This window comes from Budorcas taxicolor, chromosome 25, assembly GCF_023091745.1.
Source record: "Budorcas taxicolor isolate Tak-1 chromosome 25, Takin1.1, whole genome shotgun sequence".
Taxonomy (NCBI): Eukaryota; Metazoa; Chordata; class Mammalia; order Artiodactyla; family Bovidae; genus Budorcas; species Budorcas taxicolor.
Genome location: NC_068934.1, coordinates 38,832,076 through 38,853,809, shown reverse-complemented (window position 1 = coordinate 38,853,809; position 21,734 = coordinate 38,832,076). Strand labels below are relative to the sequence as shown.

Below are 21,734 nucleotides of genomic sequence, written 5' to 3'. Positions count from 1 at the left end.
TTGTCCTAGTTTCATCTCAATATTGTAAGGTAATTATCTTCTGATTAAGATAAATAAATAAATTTAAAAAGGAAAAGATCCAGATGTGTACAGAGCAAGAAATTATCCATAACGAGGGGAAAATCAGTTAGTAAAAGCACAAGCAAAATATGTAGTCCATAATTAGCAGGGAAGGACATTAAAATGCTTCTACATCAATAACCTTTATATGTACAGCCAGAAACTATAAAACTCCTAGAGGAGAACATAGGCAAAACACTCTCTGTCACAAATCACAGCAGGACCCTCTATGACCCACCTCCCAGTATACTGGAAATAAAAGCAAAAATAAGCAAATGGAATCTAATTAAAATTAAAAGCTCCTGCACAACAAAGGAAACTATAAGCAAGGTGAAAAGACAGCCTTTGGAATGGGAGAAAATAATAGCAAATGAAGCAACTGAAAAAAAAACTAATCTCAAAAATATACAAGAAACCTATGCAGCTCAATTTCAGAAAAATAAATGACCCAATCAAAATATGGGCCAAAGAACTGAACAGACATTTCTCTGAAGAAGACATATAGATGGCTAACAAACACATGAAAAGATGCTAAACATCACTCATTATCAGAGAAATGCAAATCAAGATCACAATGAGATACCATTTCACACCAGTCAGAATGGCAGCGATCCACAAGTCTACAAGCAATAAATGCTGGAGAGGGTATGGAGAAAAGGAAACCCTCTTACACTGTTGATGGGAATGCAAACTAGTACACCCACTATGGAGAACAGTGTGAAGATTTCTTAAACACCTGGAAATTGAACTGCCTTATGACACAGCAATCCCACTGCTGGGAATACACACCGAGAAACCCAGAATTGAAAGAGACACGTGCACCCCAATGTTCATCGCAGCACTGTTTATAGTAGCCTGGGCATGGAAGCAACCTAGATGTCAATCAGCAGACGAATGGATAAGAAACCTGTGATACATATACACAATGAAGTATTCAGTTCAGTTCAGTTCAGTTCAGTCACTTAATCGTGTCCAAATCTTTGCGACCCCATGAATTGCAGCATGCAAGGCCTCCCTGTTCATCACCATCTCCTGGAGTTCACTCAGACTCACGTCCATCGAGTCCGTGATGCCATCCAGACATCTCATCCTCGGTCGACCCTTCTCCTCCTGCCCACAATCCCTCCCAGCATCAGAATCTTTTCCAATGAGTCAACTATCCTCATGAGGTGGCAAAAGTACTGGAGCTTCAGCTTTAGCATCACTTCTTCCAAAGAAATCCCAGAGTTGATCTCATTCAGAATGGACTGGTTGGATCTCCTTGCAGTCCAAGGGACTCTCAAGAGTCTTCTCCAACACCACAGTTCAAAAGCATCAATTCTTCAGCGCTCAGCTTTCTTCACAGCCCAACTCTCACATCCATACATGACCACAGGAAAAACCATAGCCTTGACAAGACGGAGCTTAGTCGGCAAAGTAATGTCTCTGCTTTTGAATATGCTGTCTAGGTTGGTGATAACTTTTCTTCCAAGGAGTAAGCGTCTTTTAATTTCATGGATGCAGTCACCATCTGCAGTGATTTTGGAGTCGAAAAAAACAAAGTCTGACAGTGTTTCCACTGTTTTCCCATCTATTTCCCATGAAGTGATGGGACCGGATGCCATGATCTTCGTTTTCTGAATGTTGAGCTTTAAGCCAACATTTTCGCTCTCCTCTTTCACTTTCATCAAGAGACTTTTTAGTTCCTCTTCACTTTCTGCCATAAGGGTGATGTCATCTGCATATCTGAGGTGATTGATATTTCTCCCGGCAATCTTGATTCCAGCTTATGTTTCTTTCAGTCCAGCGTTTCTCATGATGTACTATGCATATAAGTTAAATAAGCAGGGTGACAATAAACAACCTTCACATACTCCTTTTCCTATTTGGAACCAGTCTGTTGTTCCATGTCCAGTTCTAACTGTTGCTTCCTGACCTGCATACAGATTTCTCAAGAGGCAGGTGAGGTGGTCTGGTATTCCCATCTCTTTCAGAATTTTCCACAGTTGATTGTGATCCACGCAGTCAAAGGCTTTGGCATAGTCAATAAAGCAGAAATAGATGTTTTTCTGGAACTCTCTTGCATTTTCCATGATCCAGCAGATGTTGGCAATTTGATCTCTGGTTCCTCTGCCTTTTCTAAAACCAGCTTGAACATCAGGAAATTCATGGTTCATGTATTGCTCTAGCCTGGCTTTGAGAATTTTGAGCATTACTTTACTTGCATGTGAGATCAGTGCAATTGTGCAGTAGTTTGGGCATTCTTTTGCATTGCCTTTCTTTGGAATTGAAATGAAAACTGATCTTTTCCAGTCCTGCGGCCACTGCTGAGTTTTCCAAATTGGCTGGAATATTGAGTTCAGCTCTTTCACAGCATCATCTTTCAGGATTTGAAACGGCTCAACTGGAATTCCATTACCTCCACTAGCTTTGTTCATAGTGATGCTTTCTAAGGCCCACTTGACTTCACACTCCAAGATGTCTGGAGTGAGATAAGTGATCACATCATCATGATTATCTGGGTCGTGAAGATCTGTTTTGTACAGTTTTTCTGTGTATTCTTGCCACCTCTTCTTAACATCTTCTGCTTGTGTTAGGTCCAGACCATTTATGTCCTTTATCGAGCCCATCTTTGCATGAAATGTTCCCTTGGTATCTCTAATTTTCTTGACGAGATCTCTAGTCCTTCCCATTCTGTTGTTTTCCTCTATTTCCTTGCATTGATCACTGAATAAGACTTTCTTATCTCTTCTTGCTATTCTTTGGAACTCTGCATTCAGATGCTTGTTATTTTTCCTTTTCTCCTTTGCTTTTCACCTCTCTTTTCACAGCTATTTGTAAGGCCTCCCCAGACAGCCATTTTGCTTTTTTGCATTTCTTTTCCATGGGGATGATCTTGATCCCTGTCTCCTGTACAATGTCACGAACCTCATTCCATAGTTCATCAGGCACTCTATCTATCAGATCTAGGCCCTTAAACTTATTACTCACTTCTGCTGTATCATCATAAGGGATTTGATTTAGGTCATACCTGAATGGTCTAGCGGGTTTCCCTACTTTCTTCAATTTGAGTATTACAATGGAGTATTACTCAGCCATTAAAAAAATACATTTGAATCCGTTCTAATGAGGTGGATGAAACAGGAGCAGATTATATAGAGTGAAGTAAGCCAGAAAGAAAAACACCAATACAGTATGCTGCTAAGTTTCTTCAGTCGTGTCCGACTCTGTGCAACCCCATAGATGGCAGCCCACCAGGCTTCCCTGTCCCTGGGATTCTCCAGGCAAGAACACTGGAGTGGGTTGCCATTTCCTTCTCCAATGCATGAAAGTGAAAAGTGAAAGTGAAGTTGCTCAGTCGTGTCTGACCCTCAGCTATCCCATGCACTGCAGGCATCCAGGCTCCTCTGTTCATCGGATTTCCAGGCAAGAGAACTGGAGTGGGGTGTCATTGCCTTCTCTGCAATGAAGACATAGTGCTCAAAAAAAAAAAAAAAAAAAAATCAGTGAGGTCTCATGGAAAGTAGGACATGAAAAAGCATGAAACAAGTCTGGATCTGATATCATGCAAGTCATGGAGAGGGAAGCTACAGCCTGTTTTCACAGGAAATTGGGACATAAGTTGTGCCTCAAACGTGCCCAAACCCAAGGCTAGGGAGCTGGGATTTCACTCTCCAACTAGAGCCTCCCACTCATCCTTCAACTAACACCGAACTGGTGTCTCCAAGCCCTTGTATTAGATCCTCCAAAGACAAATCAAAGGTGACACTAGAAGCAAAAGACACCAAAGCTCAGGAAAATGCAACCTCAGGTAATGTCTCGATTTTTGCACCCAGTCTGCCTTCTCCAGCATCATGTCTGAAATCCTGCAAGTCTAAAGAACTCCATGGGTCTCTACATGTAAGCATTGTTAAAAAAAAAAATTCAGGTTTTAGCTTATATAGGAGTATATTTGATTTACAACATTGCATTAATATTAGTTGTATGGGAGTTTAATTCCCTTATACATACACATGTTTCCATTGTTTCTTAGAATTTTTTTCCCATACAGGATATTACAGACAATTGAGTAGAATTCCTGTACTGTACAGTAGGGCTTTGTTGATTATCTATTAAATAAATTAGTAAACATATATTAACCACAAATTCTCAATTTATCCCTCTCCCACCTTTCCACTTTGGTAACTATAATTATTGTTTTGACGGAGGGAAGGGTCTAGGTACTTTTTGGATGAGGGTCTGTGCTTGTGAGAGTGCAGTGGCCAGGGAAAACAAGCCCAAGAGAGACCCATTTGAGATGATGGTAAATGTTGAGAAGGACCTGGCCATGTAAAACCTGGGAGGAAAACATTCTAGATGTGGGAAGCGGCCCCTGCTAAGGACCAAGGTAACCAAGTTTAATAAATGGCTGCCCTCCATGACCTCATCCCATGCTTCAGTTGTGAGTTAGCAGCAATGAGGCATGTCAGCCTTCCCAAGAAGGGAGAACCTGGGGCTGTCACGAGGCTGAATATGCTCTGGACTCAGAAACGTGTCCAGAAACTGGTTATCACCAGAAGCATCACGTGTCAGGGGGCCACCAGTGCCTCTGACTATCTCCGTGTACTTGTTCTCAGGAGTAGAAATGCAAAGGAACTGATTGAGCAAAGAAACAAGTAATGACTTTTGTTTGGGCTTGCCCCATGTGATTCCCATGGACCTTTGAGCACACTGCTCTCTGCCCAAAACTCTTTCCTCTTTTGTATCTTCAAAGGTGGCTTGTGCATAACATCAGCACCTGGCTCTGAGGCCTGGTGGCTGGAATTCAACTCACACTCAGCTGGGACCCAGAGATGTCCAGCTTTGTCCTGTGTTTCTGTCCTTTTTCTCCAACCAGATTTGTAAAGCAATGTCCCTACAAAATATAAGGGTGATTGTAATTCTCTCAAGGCCTTTGAATCTCCAAGGTCTCTTTGGAGCATCAAAGAGGGAACACATCCCCTGCATCCAGGCTAGTCTCAGACCCTGACCTCTCTCAGCCAGTGGTTCCCTGAGAAAACATAAGGCACATATCTAAGTTACCAGAAGGTGGAGAAGAGAAAGCTTCTCACTGTGAATGCAGGTTCATGTTACCCAGTCAGCCAAGGGTCTGTCTTGTGTGAATGAGGAGCTGGAGCTCTGGGGATCTGAGTTGGGAATGAGTCAGTCACCACCTGCTGGACTGCCTCCTAGAGTCACTACAGCTGGAGCTCTCCCACTGTGCCTGGAACCCAGAAGAAACAGCCCTGAATACTGCTTTCCTGCTCCTACATGGAGCCAGGTCTGCTGCTAAAATCGGAACCAGACTTGAGGGGCAATGGAAAAGAAACTTCCATTCTGGTGCTTGCAGTCATCTTAGAGCTACCCAGCAGTGGATGCAATTGAGATTTCTCTCATCTTTCCCTTCCTGGAAGTCTCCTAGCCTGGGAACCAGAATTCCTCGGTCCCAAGTCTTCACTAACTTACTGGCAACCTTAAGGTGAGTCATACACCCCAGGGTTCAGTTTCCCATCTCTTGGATGAGGGAGACTGGACTTGCTCCAGAACACCTGTTCCAGATTGAGGCTCAATGCCAATCAGTGGACAAGTGGCTCAGAGGTGGTGTTGCTGGGGATGATGGTGGGCAGGGAGATGTAACTGTTCATGTTTATGGATCTGGGCTCAGGGTTGAGAATGGTAGACCACTTGGCACACAACTGCTTTGACAACGGGGTCTTAGAGGCCTTGCCCACTGGAACTTACCATCATTTTGGTTTTGTGGGATGCGATCAGGTAGTTATAAGTCAGAAGTTACCAGTGGGGAAGCTTGTAGATTCCTAAGCAGAAACCCAAAGTAGGCTGATGAATCATCTCTACAAACAAACTCTATGAACAAGATATGCCAGGACTCTTAGACAAGTTTTGTCGAAGAGTTTTAAATACCATTGAAGTAGGTCATCGTTTGGATGATCTGCCATTTGCTCTCTGGCTTGGGATGATGCCCACTCTTAGAGTGGAATCAAAGGGCTTCTGGGTAAGCCCTCCGTGTGACTCATCAGCAGTGAGTACAGCTCTCTCCCCTCAACATCTGGAGAAGGAATTCAAGCAGGAATTACGTGACCTCCAAGTTTAACCAGAAGACTCAAGAAGGTCTGTCCCTCAGGTAGGCACTATGCTTTTCCCAGTGCTTCTTCTGCCCCTCCTGGGTCATGTGCACGCTGCCCACCTCCTGGTTACTGGGTTCTGAATTCCTCCTCCCTTCGTTTGTAGATATCTTGGCAGTCCCACTTGTGGCTCCCTCCCTACCCAAGCCCAATCCTTCACCTGGAGATGGCACTAAAGAAGTGAAAACCAAGACGGATGTTCCCAGTTCATTTTTTCTAAAAATGTATGCATTCCTTCTGCTTCCAGACCTTGTCCTGAATCATCAACATCTCCAGCTAGATGATTCAGCTTAGCAAAGGCATGAAGATGCAGATGGGAGAGGGGAATGTTAAAGGTGTCAGGTGTGAGGGACAGTTTTCAGATGACAAGACATGAGTTGGAATAAGGAGCATGTGGTCCTCCAACCACTCATTCATTGGGGACCTGCATGAATCTGTTATCTTGGACTCCTCAGGCTATCACTAAGACAGAAACTTCAAAATGGACTTTCTATAAACTTCTTACTGCAAAACGATATTTCAAACATAACAAATATAAGAAAGAAGAGTGTCATGAACCCTATATTTCATCATTCGGCATCAGTAACTACAAAACTAACCTCTTAGTCCCACTGGTTGTCATAGACTGGAGACTATACAACATCCAGGTGGTGGCCAATTGAGTTCCCAATGAAGACATTCTTGACTTGTATCAGTCTTTCCCTTGTTGCTATGTTCTCACATGTGGTGGTTGAAGGGAAGGAAGAAGAGGGAGAATAAGAGAGAAAAAGAGGGAGAGGCTAGTCCCATCATGAGGGACCACCATCAAAACCCCATGTCAACCTGGGTACCTCCCAAAGGCCTTACTTCCTAATACCATCACATTGCGAGTCAAGGGTGGACACAATTCAGTCCATAGCAGCTATGCATAGCATAGCAGCTATCTGTTTTTAAATCAAGATGGACCATCATTTCATTCTCTCTTTTAACTCTTATTCATTTTTCCTGAAGGATTTTAGGGACAAGATGTACATTTCACCAAATATACATAATGAGTATTTGTGGTAGAATGATAGGATATGAAAAAAAAATGATCTTTTGTTCCCAAGATTATGATCATTTTATATCCAGTCCATGTGCAAATTTCCCTGATTCTCTAAATGCAGATGTCTTTTCACAGTTTATTGACAGAATGTAGTCATATGTTGCACTTGGTTCATATCATGGCTCAGATCATGAACTCCTTATTACCAAATAAAGACAGAAATTAAAGACAGTGGAGAAAAGCACTAGACCATTCAGGTATGACTTAAAACAAATCCCTTACAACTATGCTGCAGAAGTGAGAAATAGATTTAAGGGACTAGATCTAATAGACAGAGTGCCTAAATAACTATGGACAGAGGGTTCATGACATTGTACAGGAGACAGGAATCAAGACCATCCCCAAGAAAAAGTAGCACAAAAAAGCAAAATGGCTGTCTGAGGAGGCCTTACAGATAGCTGTGAAAAGAAGGGAACAAAAAGCAAAGGAGAAAAGCAAAGATATATCCATTTGAATGCAGAGTTCCATTTGAATAGCAAGGAGAGAGAAGAAAGCCTTTCTCAGAGATCAATGCAAAGAAATAGAGGAAAACAATAGAATGGGAAAGACAAGAGATCTCTTCAGAAAATTAGAGACACCAAGGGAATATTTCATGCAAAGATGAGCTCAATAAAGGACAGAAATGGTATGGACCTATCAGAAGCAAAATATATTAAGAAGAGGTGGCAAGAATACACATAGGAACTGTACAAAAAAGATCTTCACGACCCAGATAATCACGATGGTGTGATCACTCACCTAGAGCCAGACATTCTGGAATGTGAAGTCAATAGGGCCTTAGGAAGCCTAACTGCGAACAGAGCTAGTGGAGGTGATGGAATTCCATTTGAGCTATTCAAATATTGAAAGATGATGCTGTGAAAGTGCTGTACTCAATACACCAGAAAATTTGGAAAACACAGCAATGGCCACAGGATTGGAAAATGTCAGTTTTCATTGCAATCCCAAAGACAGGCAGTGCCAAATAATGTTCAAACTATAGAACAATTGAACACATCTCACATGTTAGTAAAGTAATGGTTAAAATTCTCCAAGCCAGGCTTCAGGAATACGTGAACCACGAACATCCAGATGATCAAGCTGATTTTAGAAAAGGCAGAGGATACACAAATTGTGTTCCCACATCTGATGGATTATCAAAAAAGCAAGCAATTCCAGAAAAAAAACCCTACTTCTGCTTTACTGACTATGCTAAGCCTTGACTGTGTGGATCACAATAAAATGTGGAAAATTCTAAAAGAGATGGGAATACCAGACCACCTGACCTGCCTCTTGAAAAACCTGTATGCAGCAACAGTTAGAACTGAACATGGAGAAACAGACTGGTTCCAAATAGGAAAGGAGTACGTCAAGGCTGTATATTTTCACCCTGCTTATTTAACTCATATGCAGAGTACATCATGAAAAGGCTGGGCTGAAAGAAGCACAGGCTGGAATCAAGATTGTGTGGAGAAATATCAATATCCTCAGGTATGCAAATGACATCATCCTATTGCAGAAAGTAAAAAAGAATAAAGAACCTCCTGATGAAGCTGAAAGAGGAGGGTGAAAAAGTTGGCTTAAAGTTCAACATTTAGAAAACACAGATCATGGCATCCTGTCCCATCACATCATGGCCAATAGATGGCAAAACAGTGGAGACAGTGGTTGACTTCATTTTTCTGGGCTCCAAAATCACAGCAGATGGTGATTGCAGCCATGAAATTAAAAGATGCTTACACATTGGAAGGAAAGTTAAGACTAACCTAGACAGCATATTGCAAAGCAGACATTGCTATGTCAACAAATGTCCATGTAGTCAAGGCTATGGTTTTTCCAGTGGTCACATATGCACATGAAAGTTGGACTATAAGGAAATCTGAGTCCCAAATAATTGATGCTTTTGAAAACTGGTGTTGGAGAAGACTCTTGAGTGTCCCTCAGATTGCAAGGAGATGCAACCAGTCCATCCTAAAGGAAATCAGTCCTGAATGTTCACTGGAAGGACCAATGCTGAAGCTGAAACTCCAGTTCTTTGGCCACCTGATGCAAAGAGCTGACTCATTTGAAAAGACCCTGATTTGGGGAAAGACTGAGGGCAGGAGGAGAAGGGGATGACAGAGGACGAGATGGTTGAATGGCATCACCAACTCAATGAACATGAATATATGTGGACTCTGGGAGATGGTGATGGACAAGGAGGCCTTGCATGCTGCCATTCATGGGCTCACAAAGAGTTGAACATGACTTAGCAATTGTACTGAACTGAAGTTGTTGAACATAGTGTCAGATTTCTTCTCTCTTTTTCTTTGCATTTTCTTTGGTTTTGTTTTTGATGGGCAGGATTTTTGTTTTTCTTTAGAAGATATTCCACTCTGAATGTAAAGGCATAAGTCTGAATTTTAAAGCCACTTAAGTAATATGTTGTTATAGGTAGCTAATCAACAACTTGATGCAATTAGATTTATTAGTTTTTGTTCTCAATTTTTTCAGTTCAGTTCAATCCTTCAGTTGTGTCTATCTCTTTGAAGTGCCATAGACTGCAGCATGCCAGGCTTCCCTATCCATCACCAACTCTTGGAGCTTTCTCAAGCTCATCTCCATCGACTTGGTGATGCTATCCAAACATCTCATCCTCTGTCTTTCACTTCTCGTCTTGCCTTCAACTTTCCTAATATCAGGGTCTTTTCCAATGAGTCAGCATGTTTAGTATGCATTCAGTCTCTTTAAAAATCAACCAGCCGGAATTCAATTCCTCTCTGTCACCACTGCACTCTCAACTCTAGGCCAGAAACAAAAACCTGCAGTGATTGAAGGCTGATTCCAGCACATCACTGTGGAGATTTTGTTCCCACTTATTTTTGGGGAAAAGATTTAGTTGCTAACATAAAAATCAGTAGACTGTACATAAATATCCAAACCTCTGATTCTATTCAAAATGTGGCCAACTGGCCTGCCTTCCAGCATGGGTGAAGTTGAGGAAAGTCTGCTCCTAGTGGTAGAGACTGCCCAGATTCCTACATGGCCACCTGGTCCTAGTATCATGTCTCCTGCCTCTTGGGGCCATGAGTTTGTGAGAACGAGACATCTAGCTCTCTTAAGATAATGACTACTTTTGTCTTGATCGACTTTGACTTTGAAGCCTTTAACCCAGAGCCTAGCACACAGTTCTTTCTTGTACATTTGTTGGATGATATAAAATATCTTGTGGATGCATATGACATTTCTTCCAATACTGAAAGCATGCAACTGAAGTACTGCTCTGCCCTAAATCTTTGAGGCAGACTGGTATCATAGGTGCCCCTGATGTCTGCCATTAGACCCACTACTTAAAGCCAGTTTTATGTCCCTGGGCTGTCCCTGAAATTTTCACTTTGTCATTTGACAACTTATCCTCCTAGCAATCTCTTCTCCAATGAAGACAGCAATGCATATGCTATAAAGTGGCTAGGAAGATGACATGAAACCACGAGTGTCGAGCATGGCCCCTAGTATCCATTTTCATGATGTATTTAGCAGTTTTTTCTCCAAGCAGGCAAGGTTCTCCGTCTTCTTAGATGTCCATGCAGATCAGTTTGATTTTCCAGACAAGCTTCAAGGAAGAGATTACAGTTCAATTCTCTGTATTCTAAAAAGCTTCAAAGTCCCCTCGCCAAGGACACTGATGAAGGTAAAGATTTTATCAAGAGTTTTGTGTGTGTGTGTGTGTGTGTGTGTGTGTCTTTTTTTTTTTTTTTTTTCAGATCTTTTAGTGGCCTGAAGTGGAAAACTAGGGTAGCTCAGAGCATATATAACTAGGGGCTCCCAGTCAGCACTACATATGAAGAACCTAAACTTCCTTGAGTACTTGGAGCCAGGAAAGAAGCATGAAGTGGCTTGTGCTCCCCGGGCTGGTGGCCTTCTCAGAGTGCATAGTCAAGTAAGTACGGCGACTGTATGTCACATCATATTCCTTTCTTGGATTTCTTTTTCATCTGATTATTCTTCCACCCATCAGGTTTAGAAGGGAATGGAATATTTCCCTAAAAGTCTTAAAGTTCAACTCTGACTTATTGATAAGTAACTTGCTATAGGAACTGTGGATTCCAAGGTCTTGGTGTAGATTAGAGTTGCACAACATTTGGGGTCCAGTCATGTCATGACTTGTTGAAAATGCAACTCCTTGCAACTGTTCAGTGCACAGTCTATGCAGATGTTGATCTGGTCCTGTGGAATAGCACTTTTCTAAATTTTGTTTAACATGTCCTCTTTTTCCCCTGTCAATTTCAGTGTGTATATGCCTATGTCCGCATCTCTGTATCACTGTCATTTACCTCTCCATCACTTTGGAAGTCACTGGGAGTCTATTTCTCTTTGTGTTGTTTTCTTTTAATTTTTCATTTGACTCTTACTTCCTTCCCAAGCCTCCGAATTTCCCTTCCTTGTTCCCTATATCTTGGATTCTTTCAAATCTCTCTTCTCTTTCAACTTGGAGAAAGATACACTGTCTTATATGTGACAAGCAGTGTGACCACAGCCAACTCAGAAACCTCTTGCATTTCAAATTGCTCCGTTGTAAAAGAGAATGAGTCCCCTTCTACCTCCTTCTTTGAGGTTCTTTGAGAAGGAATGATTGGGATGGCAACAGCAATGCTAATGGCTGTCATGGTTGAGACTTCCTATTTATCAGGTACCTTATATCGATCATTTCACTTATCCCCAAGATATTCTATTTGGTGGGTTTGTATTGTTACATTCCACCATTTTGCCGAAGGGGACACTGAGACACCACATGGTCATATGTCTTACCCAAGATGGGAGAAAAGAACCTGTATTCAAATCTATGTCTTTGCCATGGTATATGCATAAAATTTTGATAATAATGTGCTTTACAAAAATGACTAGAAAACACACAGGGCCATTACAGTGACAGTTATACATTAACACTGACAGTTAATTGTAGCATCTTCTTTGTTTTCTTTGTCAAATGCTCGGTGAAAGAATACCTCTAAGGACAGTGAAGACCATGAGAAAAACCCTCAGTGGTAAAAACATGCTGAACGATGTCTTGAAGGAACATCCTTACAGACTGCCCCAGATTTCTTTTCGTGGTTCAAATCTAACTATTCACCCATTGAGAAACATGAGAGATGTGAGCATTTTGGGAGGATGTTGCTCCACAGTGCCTACTGGTGCTCTAGCTTAGCATGGGGCTCATCTGGAGGTGCCAGGTGGGATGTTGGGTTTGGGGTTCCTGCAGGAGGCTGAGACAATGGAAAACAGGGACCCCAGCCAGAGGAGAAGATACTCTCATTCTCAACTGTTGGTGTTTGTGACTGGGCTTGTCAATTACCAGGTGGCAGGTAAATATCCATTTCTGTGTCAAACATGTGTCATTAGTTTGAGGAGGGTTGTTCCTTCTGAATGATGTGAGCCACTCAGTTACAGATGAAGAGTGAACCATCACTGATCAAAAGGTAGAACCAACTGCAAAGCAATTGTGAATCCCCAGGTAGAGGAATTCAGTTTCCACAGATGCAAGAGCAACAGCAGGAAAAAGTTACTGAACCTGTGTTCTGTGTATGACCATAAGAATCTAACACAGTGCTTACTGCTTTTAGATTAGAAAAGGGCTTATTTTGTCTTCAAGAATGCCCATGAGAGCCTGAGAGATAGGCTAAGAATAAATGCATGTCAATTGAAAGGGTCACCGTTGTGGTGTTGATTGGATGTGGTCTGAGTTTAGAGGAAGTGGCTGGAGTTGATCAAGAAGGACCTCCTGGAGAAGGGATTGTGATGCTTGGTTTGAAGAGACTACATAGCTCCTCAAATGAAGGCACCAGGACATCCCTGGGTGTCCAGCAGTCCTGGAGGCCCAGTGGTTATGCCTCTGGGCTTCCCATGAAGGAGGTACAACTTCAACGCCTGGTCATAGAGTTCATATCTTGCATACAATGTAGCACAGGAAAAAATATATCAAATGAAGATACCTCCGTGTCCAAAGTCTGTGAGCTGCACGGTGGTTAGAAAGTGGTCTCAAGATATGTGATACCCAGAGGGAGGCATCAGTGTGGGAATAGAGGGTAGCCAGTTCTGCACTAACCCACTCCCTCCTTCTCCCTGTAGTTGGTCTACATGGGTAACATCACCATTGAAACACCCCCTCAGGAGTTCCAGGTTGTCTTTGACACAGCCTCATCTGACTTGTGGGTGCCCTCCATCTATTGCAACAGTTCAACCATTTGTGAGTACAGACACCCCCTACCTGGACCATCTTTCACTTACCCTGCCGCCCTGTTTCCACCCTTGGCACCTGATGACACTCATCTCTTGTGTCTGCAGCTCCACGTGTTAGGTTCAGACATCGCCAGTCTTCCACCTTCCGGCTTGCCAATAAGATGTTTGAGATCATGCATGGATCTGGGAAAATGAGAGGAGTTGTTCATGACACAGTTCGGGTAACAGTGTAACAAATGCTGAGTCAGGACTGTATATGAGGCGACCACTGCTTACAAAACAGATGCAGGACCATCTGGCAAGACCCTTCCTAGCCTAACTCCCATAAAATTTGGCCATCTTATCCACAGGATCATGTCTCTGGTGAGGCAATGCCCACGGTGACACATGAGCAAACAAATTAGGTAACCCAGAGAGTGGCTTGAGGTGTAGACTTGCAGCTTTTGTGCCCATAAGCAGTTCAAGGTTCATTTGGCTTGGAGTGAGAAGGGATAAAAGCACCTACTTTTATATTAACAGACTGTTCCAGTAACTTTCAGGTGATAACTGGTTTAATTCTGCAACAACCTCACAAAGCAGTTACTCTGATTAGGTCATGAGACTTTATGAGGCAGGTCCAGACAGCAAGGGCATTGCTGAGAGCACACAGGTGATAAAAGGTGGAGTTAGGCTGGCTTTTCAGGCCTGAAGTTGCTGTGGGGTGTTTAGGGACAGGATAAAATGGATCTGGGGACCCTGGAGGCAGTCAAGGGTATCAGGAGTGGGAAACTGGAGGCCTGAGAATTCAAGGGGCCTGATAAATGACTTCTCACTCTAGAGACCCTTGAGAGTCTAATAAATCTATGGCTTGCTTTCCCCAAAATACTTGAGTAGTTCCCCTCTCTCTCTTTCTCTTTCATAAACACTCACAGAAATATACACATATCCCCAGAAGTGAATTCCCCAGGCAGTAATTTCATAGAATCCTGCAAGCAAGATTGTGTTTTTGGATTCTGTCTTCCAGGACAGATGGAGAATCCACAGTACCTTACCGAGAATTCAGTCCATTCTTGTCATTAGGTCACAGTAATGGCAAAGAGAAGGCTATCTTGCTCTCAATTGTTTTGTCCATAAGGTGGCACCAATGGGACCTGTCCTGACTCATGGTTGCCCCACCTGTACAGAAGCCATGAGACCAATTTAACTCACTCAGGTAGTGTTTTTCAGAGGGGCAGATGTTTTAGAATTTGCAGCCTCTCTCAAATGGAACCCAAATTCCCCTTCTAGGTTTCTCTACCCATTTGTGGGCAACCAAAGACAGAGCCCAGCCTCAATTTTTCTCTGAGGATCTAATGACAATGCACCCCAGCCCAGTTCTAGCCCCACTTCACGTATCTGTAAGTGGGAACACTCTTCTCTCCCACAGATTGGGGACCTTGTAAGCACTTACCAGCTGTTCGGTCTAAGCATGGTGGAATCCGGGTTTGAGAGTAGAAGATTTGATGGTGTCTTGGGCTTGAACTACCCCAACCTATCCTTCTCCAGAGCCATCCCCATCTTCGACAAACTGAAAAATCAAGGTGCCATTTCTGAGCCTGTTTTTGCCTTCTACTTGAGCAAGTAAGTCTGAGATGGACAATTCCTTTCTCCAAATTAGCTGTAAAATGCATTCAGTTGCACGAAAATTATAGAACACTTGATAAAGAAGTATCCTGAGAGAAAAATAACCAAGGATAACTATGGCCCCAGGGCCCTACCTGGTTTCACCACTTGCTTTTATAGATAAAATTTTATTTGAACACAAACCTACCCCTGGGCTCAAGACCAGTAACTTGGTCTAGGGGGGTGAGATAGGAAGGAGGCAAAAGGAAGGCAACAGGAAACAATTTGGAGGAAAAAGCATTATGATTTGATTATGAATTTGTTAAGGAAGGAAGGAGAAGGATGGTGGATATCTTTTCTTCCTCTTTGGGACTTCACTGGGAACCCTGGATCAGCTCCGCAATTTGTGGAGCCAGTGAGAAATGAAAGTGTTGGACACAAAAGTATGGAACACTTTGTTCAATGAATATTAGGCATTTCAAGACTGGGAGAGCAGAGATGAGGTCCCTTCTGAGTGTGGGGCCCTTTGGACAGTGGAGGTCACAGGCCAGTGGAGCCAACTCTGGGTGACCTGAACCCACACCCTTAGAACCCCCAGGCCTTGATTTTCCTGAGAAATGACAAGGTGGACAAGAGGAAAGGCAAAACACTTCAGCATCGTGTCCTATGAGGGTGTCTGAGCACTCAGGTTGCTGGAGGTCCAGGGAATCTTCAGAAGACATAGTGGGTGGAGCTCAGACAAGTGATTCAGCTTCTAACATCCTCTGTGCCACTCATGAGACAGTAACATACCTCAGTCTGGATTTCTATCTCTCCTAGACACTATTTCTGCATCTGTACATGGGGATCTTATTAGGGCCTTGATGGTTGGAAAAGCACAGCTCTCAGACAGTGCTGTTGTTACTCTCCTCCAACGACACCCCCCTCAGTTCTCTCTACAGAGACGAGCAGGATGGCAGTGTGGTGATTTTTGGTGGGGTGGACCACTGCTACTACAAGGGAGAGCTCAACTGGGTACCATTGATCCAAGTGGGCGACTAGAGTGTACACGTAGACCAGTAAATCTCTCCCTCTGATTGTCAGCCCAAGTGATGCTCCCACTAATGTACATGGACACAGGCAGACACACACAAATACATTCTCACACAGTCTCACAGATATATACACCACCCACAATGACACAGACAGACACAGAGACACTTGGAAACATGCAAGCAGATACATGTAAACCTACATAGAGACACATAAAAACATGCATAGCTAGTCAGAGACACACAAGCACACACAGAGACACATACAAACACACATACAAAGAAACACACAAGCACATAGATACACAAACAACCAATGGGTTCATAATCCCCAGGCCTTCTGAGCAAGGCTCTGACCAGGGTCCTAAAATGGTCTAGAGAGGTCTGTGCAGCTGGGAGAGGGCTGCACCCACTGCCCTTTGAGGTGGGTAGCATGTTTAGAGGACTCTACAGTATGGTGAACAGAGGATCAGGGAGAATTTCACCAGCCTGAACAGAGTTATGATAAGATGACCAACTGTCCAGGGCTACCTAAGACATAGGAAGTTCTCAGTACAGATGAATGTCATTTTAAAAACAGGGACAGTCCTGAGAAAATGGGGAAAACTGGTTTGCTTAGGGAGCAGCTACCCAGCAGTGGAAAGAGGTTGGCTGTAGTCTTAAGACATGAAAGCAACTAATACAAAAGGCACCCCATGTTCATGGGCACACAGTGAGGCAGGGGCTATAAGAGAGAATTAGGTAGGAGGGATCCAGGAGTGACCTGAGGACAAGAGGCATAACTGACAGGATTCTGTGTGATACCCTCAGACAAAAGCTGACCTCTCCTTTGGAGTTTGTGTGGGCTAGTCATGTATTTCCTGGCCAGGGTCTCAGGGTCTGAGCTGGTTGTAGGAGCAATGCTGGGAGATACCCTCTCCCAGAGGAGCCCCTCTCTGTCCCTACAATGAGAATCTGCTTTCCCTGTGAATCTCCATCTTCACACTGTGTGTGACCCGTCATTTGTTCCCCACCAGCCACAGCTCTCTGGAGATTTCTTATTGTTTTCTCAGTCTTCATTCAATCATTTAACAAAAAAGTATTGGACATCCACTGTGTGCCAGGCACCTTAGGGAGGCAAGGAGAATAAAACTTGCCTTCACATTTACGAAGGCAGATGTACATGAAGTGACTCATCCACATAGTGAATTGTGACTTTAGTACATTCTAGACATGAGGAAGAGAAGGTAATGGCAACCCACTAAAGTACTTTGCCTGGAAAATCCCAGGGATGGCAGAGCCTGGTGGGCTGCTCTCTATGAGGTCGCACAGAGTTGGACATGACTGAAGTGAATTAGCAGCAGCAGCAGCAACAGTCATGAGGAAGGGTCTACAGAGAGTGACCAAGACAGGAGACTGATAAACACCAGGGAAAAGACTTCCCAAAAACAATACAATTAAGCTGGAATCTGGAAGATGAGAAGAAATTTGCTAGTCAAAGGGAAGTGGAGTCTTCTAGGAAGGAAGACTAGCTTGTGTCAAGGTACAAAAGATCTTGGTGTATTCAAGTACTACATTTGAGGATATCAGGAAAGGTGCTGTGTCGAGAGCAAAGGAAAAGAGAGCAAGAGACGAAGGGCTGTTTATGAGACAGTCGGGAAGGGGACAACTCTGGGGAGACTCAGAATGACCTTGATGCCCACTTTCTTCCATTGTCTCTCAGTATCACCATGAAAAGAGGGGTTATTGCTTGTTCTGACGACTGCATGGCCCTTGTGGACACAGGGTCATCACATATCCAAGGCCCAGGAAGACTGATCAATAACATACAGAAGCTCATCGGCACCACGCCACAGGGTTCCATGGTGAAGGGTCATGCCCCAGGGTCACTCCCTGTCTCCACACACAACAAGGATCTCCATAGCCAACCTCTCACCCTCTCTCTCTACAGCACTACTTTTCATGTTCTGCGGTCAATACTCTGCCCCCTATTATCTTCACCATCAACGGCATCAACTACCCAGTGCCAGGTCGAGCCTACATCCTCAAGGTGAAGGGACAATACTGAGCATTGATTCTCAAACTGGAGCTTGCAGGAACCCTTGGGCTGCTGCTGGGAGGGGGGTGCCCTCTGGAGGCCATGTCACACCATTGCAGATGCTGCAGTGCCTCCCACAGTACCAATCACTTGAGAGTAAAGGGCTGTGTGGGACACTGATTTTCCTGAAATAAATGTGGAGATACCACACCATATGGCATGGTGGGAGTCAGGGAGAGAGGAACACTAAGGTCCTCAGTCTTCAAAGAGCTTCAATTCAATCTGAACCCGAAGGTGCATGAACATGAAATTTAGCTCTAGCTGTCCCTGAAATAGGCCATGTTACAAGGAGAATGGCGGAGGACAGTCCAAATGTGAAGTCCCAACATAAGTTAACAGTCTGCCTTACCTTCTCAAGATTTTTCTGGTTTGAATGATAAATTACATGGTCAGCCTAGCCCTCGCCTGCATGTTCCCCTTGCTCTGAACAGGTGCTTCCTTTGTCAGTTGGGGTACCCGACCATGACCCCTCAGGGGGGAGGTTGGATACTAAGGTGAATAAAGGGTACCCAGTGACTACTCAGCCCCGGCACAGGGTGGAGGCTTCATGTCAGCTCCCTGAGAGAGTTCAGAGCAGGCTGATGGACTCAAAGAAGGCTTTGAAGAAGAGAGGGAATTTCAGAAATTCTAAAATGACAAACTCTTTGAGCCATTTTGAGGTTTGCTTGGTTCTAGGCAAAAGTGCACTGGATTCTATGCAAATGACATCTCAAGGTACTCTGCATTAAGGCACTGGGGACTTACTAGGGGTGATGAGGTCTCCAAACTGACCAGTGGGGATGGGGAACCAGAGTACGTTACCCACCCAAGCCTGAAGTGGCCAAAGACGGTGAGTGTGGGCTGAAGGAGGCTTCTCAGAGTTCCTGAGTTAAGTGTTCAAGAACGTGTTGTGGGCACTGCTCTATTTAAGATGGATAACCAACATCGAGTTACTTTGTAGCACAGGGAACTCCACTCAGTTATATGACAGCCTGGATAGGAGAGGTGTCTTTGGGACAAGGATACCCAGATAAGATACATACGGTTGAGTCCCTTTACTGTTCACCTGAAACTCAGAATATTGTTAATCAGCTATACTCCAATACAAATTAAAGTTTATTTGTTTTTTTTAATAAAGTACAGATTGTGGGGATGTAGGAGGAGAACCAGCCATCTCTGCAAAGAAAACAAGGAGCAGGAGTCAGAAGGAAAGAACTAGGGAATGAGGAGAGCTATGGACACACTTGTTCTTTTCGAAAAACTTATATTGAAGTGTGTCTAATCTTCAGTGTTGCATTAAGATCTGCTGCACAACAATGTAACTGAGTTATATACATAAAAATATATTTTTCTTATTCATTTTCATGTGGTGTATCACTGAATATTGAATATAGTTCCTAACGCTCTACAATAGGACTTTGTTGTTTTTCATTCCTCTGTTTCCCCAACTCCCAGTCCTCCATTCACCACACCCTTCCTCATGACAACCTGATGTCTTGGCCCTCTTTGGTTTTGGATGAACTCTCATATCCCCTGCTGCTGAGAAAACCCCTTGATACTCACCAAAAGAGGGAAATAAAACAAAGAATTTTGCTGGGTCTGGATATTGGGGGGAGTCACTGGTAAGGGCTCATGCTGACTGGTGTGTGTCTCTGACGTCCCAAGGATTCTAGAGGCTACTGCTATACCACCTTTAAAAAGAAAATTGTGAGGAGATCTACAGAGACCTGGGTCCTGGGTGAAGCCTTCCTGAGGCTGTTTTTCTCTGTCTTTGATCGAGGAAATGACAGGATTGGCCTGGCACCAGCAGTGTAAATGTTTGGAGAGGTTCAGGAATCAGTAAGGGCATTACTAGCACAAACTCACTCACACTTTGAGCACTCCTGCCCAGGATGCTGGTAAACTGTATTTGGTATTTTGTACATGCTATTCTCAGTAAAGAATAAAGGGTTTCACTCTTAATGGTGCTGAAACAAATGTTGCCTCTGTTTGTGTCTGTGAGTAAAGGATCTAGAGCCAAGTCTGAATCAAAATTGAGAGGAGCCCCACTCCAACTGGCTTCAAGGAAAGGGGAGACTCATTGAAATGATTCTGGGAATCTAGGATACAAGACTCAGAGCAAATATAAAGATCTCAGTGACTGGACCCAAGAAATCAGAAGTCATGAATACTCTATCATCCTCGCTATTTCCCTTCAGTCTACTTTGATGGTCTTAGCCTGGCAACTTTTTTCCTTAAGGCTTCTATACGTAGTGAAGGTGTTCAAGATACCTGCCCTAGGGTTTTAAATCCTGAAGGCATAACCTAGTAAGGAAAAAAGATTGCAGACATCAGAGTTAAAGGGTGTTCTCTGAATCACCAACCTCAGTTCAAATGTACAGCCCTAGATCAGCCATCCTGGCAGGGACATAGGGTCTTATGACTGGCTTCACATGGTCTTTGCCCCTGACTCAGCAGCACACATGATTGTTCATTTCCTTCAGAACTACATGACTGAAGCTGGGGAGAGGCAGCCCCAAGGATAGCGACTGGCAGATGGTCTAGGCCATGGAAGAATTTGTGATGACCCACAAACCCCACCACCTCCTCATTCAGAGGAATTGTAAGGGGTAATGAAATAGACTCTCTTCATCCCATCTCAGACGAACTTATCACTGGGCTTCACCTCCAGGGGATGTTGGGTGAGGTACTTCATGCAGGACTGGTTCCCTCTTGTTCCCAAATCCTAGTCACCAGCTCTCTGCCACATATACCTGCTCTGTCCTTTCCAGTCCTACTTGGTAAGTGGTGGCCCCAGTGGATCCCTGAGCCATCCCCTTCCTCCAGGGCCCAGAATGCCCCTTCCTTGGCTTCCAATGTTGTTGGGGAGAATGCAACGCATGCATCTTGGAACCCAGGTTACACAGAGCCTTCAGCCTTTCTGAGCTTCCTCCAGGGGTGGAGCTACAGACTATTTGCTTGGAGCTGACATGGTGAGGCACTTTTGCAGTGGAAGCATCCATTCTTTCCACCTGGAGTCCCTCAGTAGATGCCTCAACTGAGTCAGCAGGGGTCACAGGTTGATTTCCTTTCAGATTGACTGGTTTGATCTTCTTGTTGTATATGGAACTCTCAAGAATCTTCTCAAGCGTCACAGTTCAAAAGCTCAATTCTTCGGCATTCACCCTTTCTTATGGTCCAGATCACACATTGTACATGATTACTGGAAAAATCATAGCTCTGACACTATAGACCTCTGTAGCAAAGTGAGGCTGTGCTTTTTAATACACTGTGCAGGTTTTTCATAGCCTTTCGTCCTTCCAAGAAGCAAGTGTCTTTTAATTTTGGGCTGCAGTCAAGGTCCATTGTGGTTTTGGAGCTCAAGAAAATAAAATCTGCCAATGTTTCCACTTCTCCCTCATCTATATGCCATGATGTGGTGGGACCGGATGCCAGGAATGTTAAATATATTTTTGTGAACAGTGTTTTGGATGTTGAGTTTTAAGCCAGTTTTTGCATCTCCTCTCCTCATCAAAGGGCTCTTTAGTTCTTCTTTGCTTTCTGCCATTAGGGCAGTATCATCTTCCTATCTGTGGATGTTGATATTT

The 21,734-nt window shown here is 43.7% G+C and overlaps 1 protein-coding gene across 1 annotated transcript; it reads left to right on the top strand.

Moving 5' to 3' along the window:
* Positions 1-11,087: 11,087 nt before the first annotated feature.
* Positions 11,088-19,962, top strand: LOC128068990 (pregnancy-associated glycoprotein 4-like). The gene is given in 9 exon segments (XM_052662274.1): positions 11,088-11,182; positions 12,244-12,394; positions 13,369-13,486; positions 13,585-13,700; positions 14,885-15,078; positions 16,002-16,118; positions 17,794-17,935; positions 18,022-18,120; positions 19,813-19,962. Coding segments are annotated over 9 exon segments (1,140 nt in total). The 5' UTR covers positions 11,088-11,129.
* Positions 19,963-21,734: the final 1,772 nt, after the last annotated feature.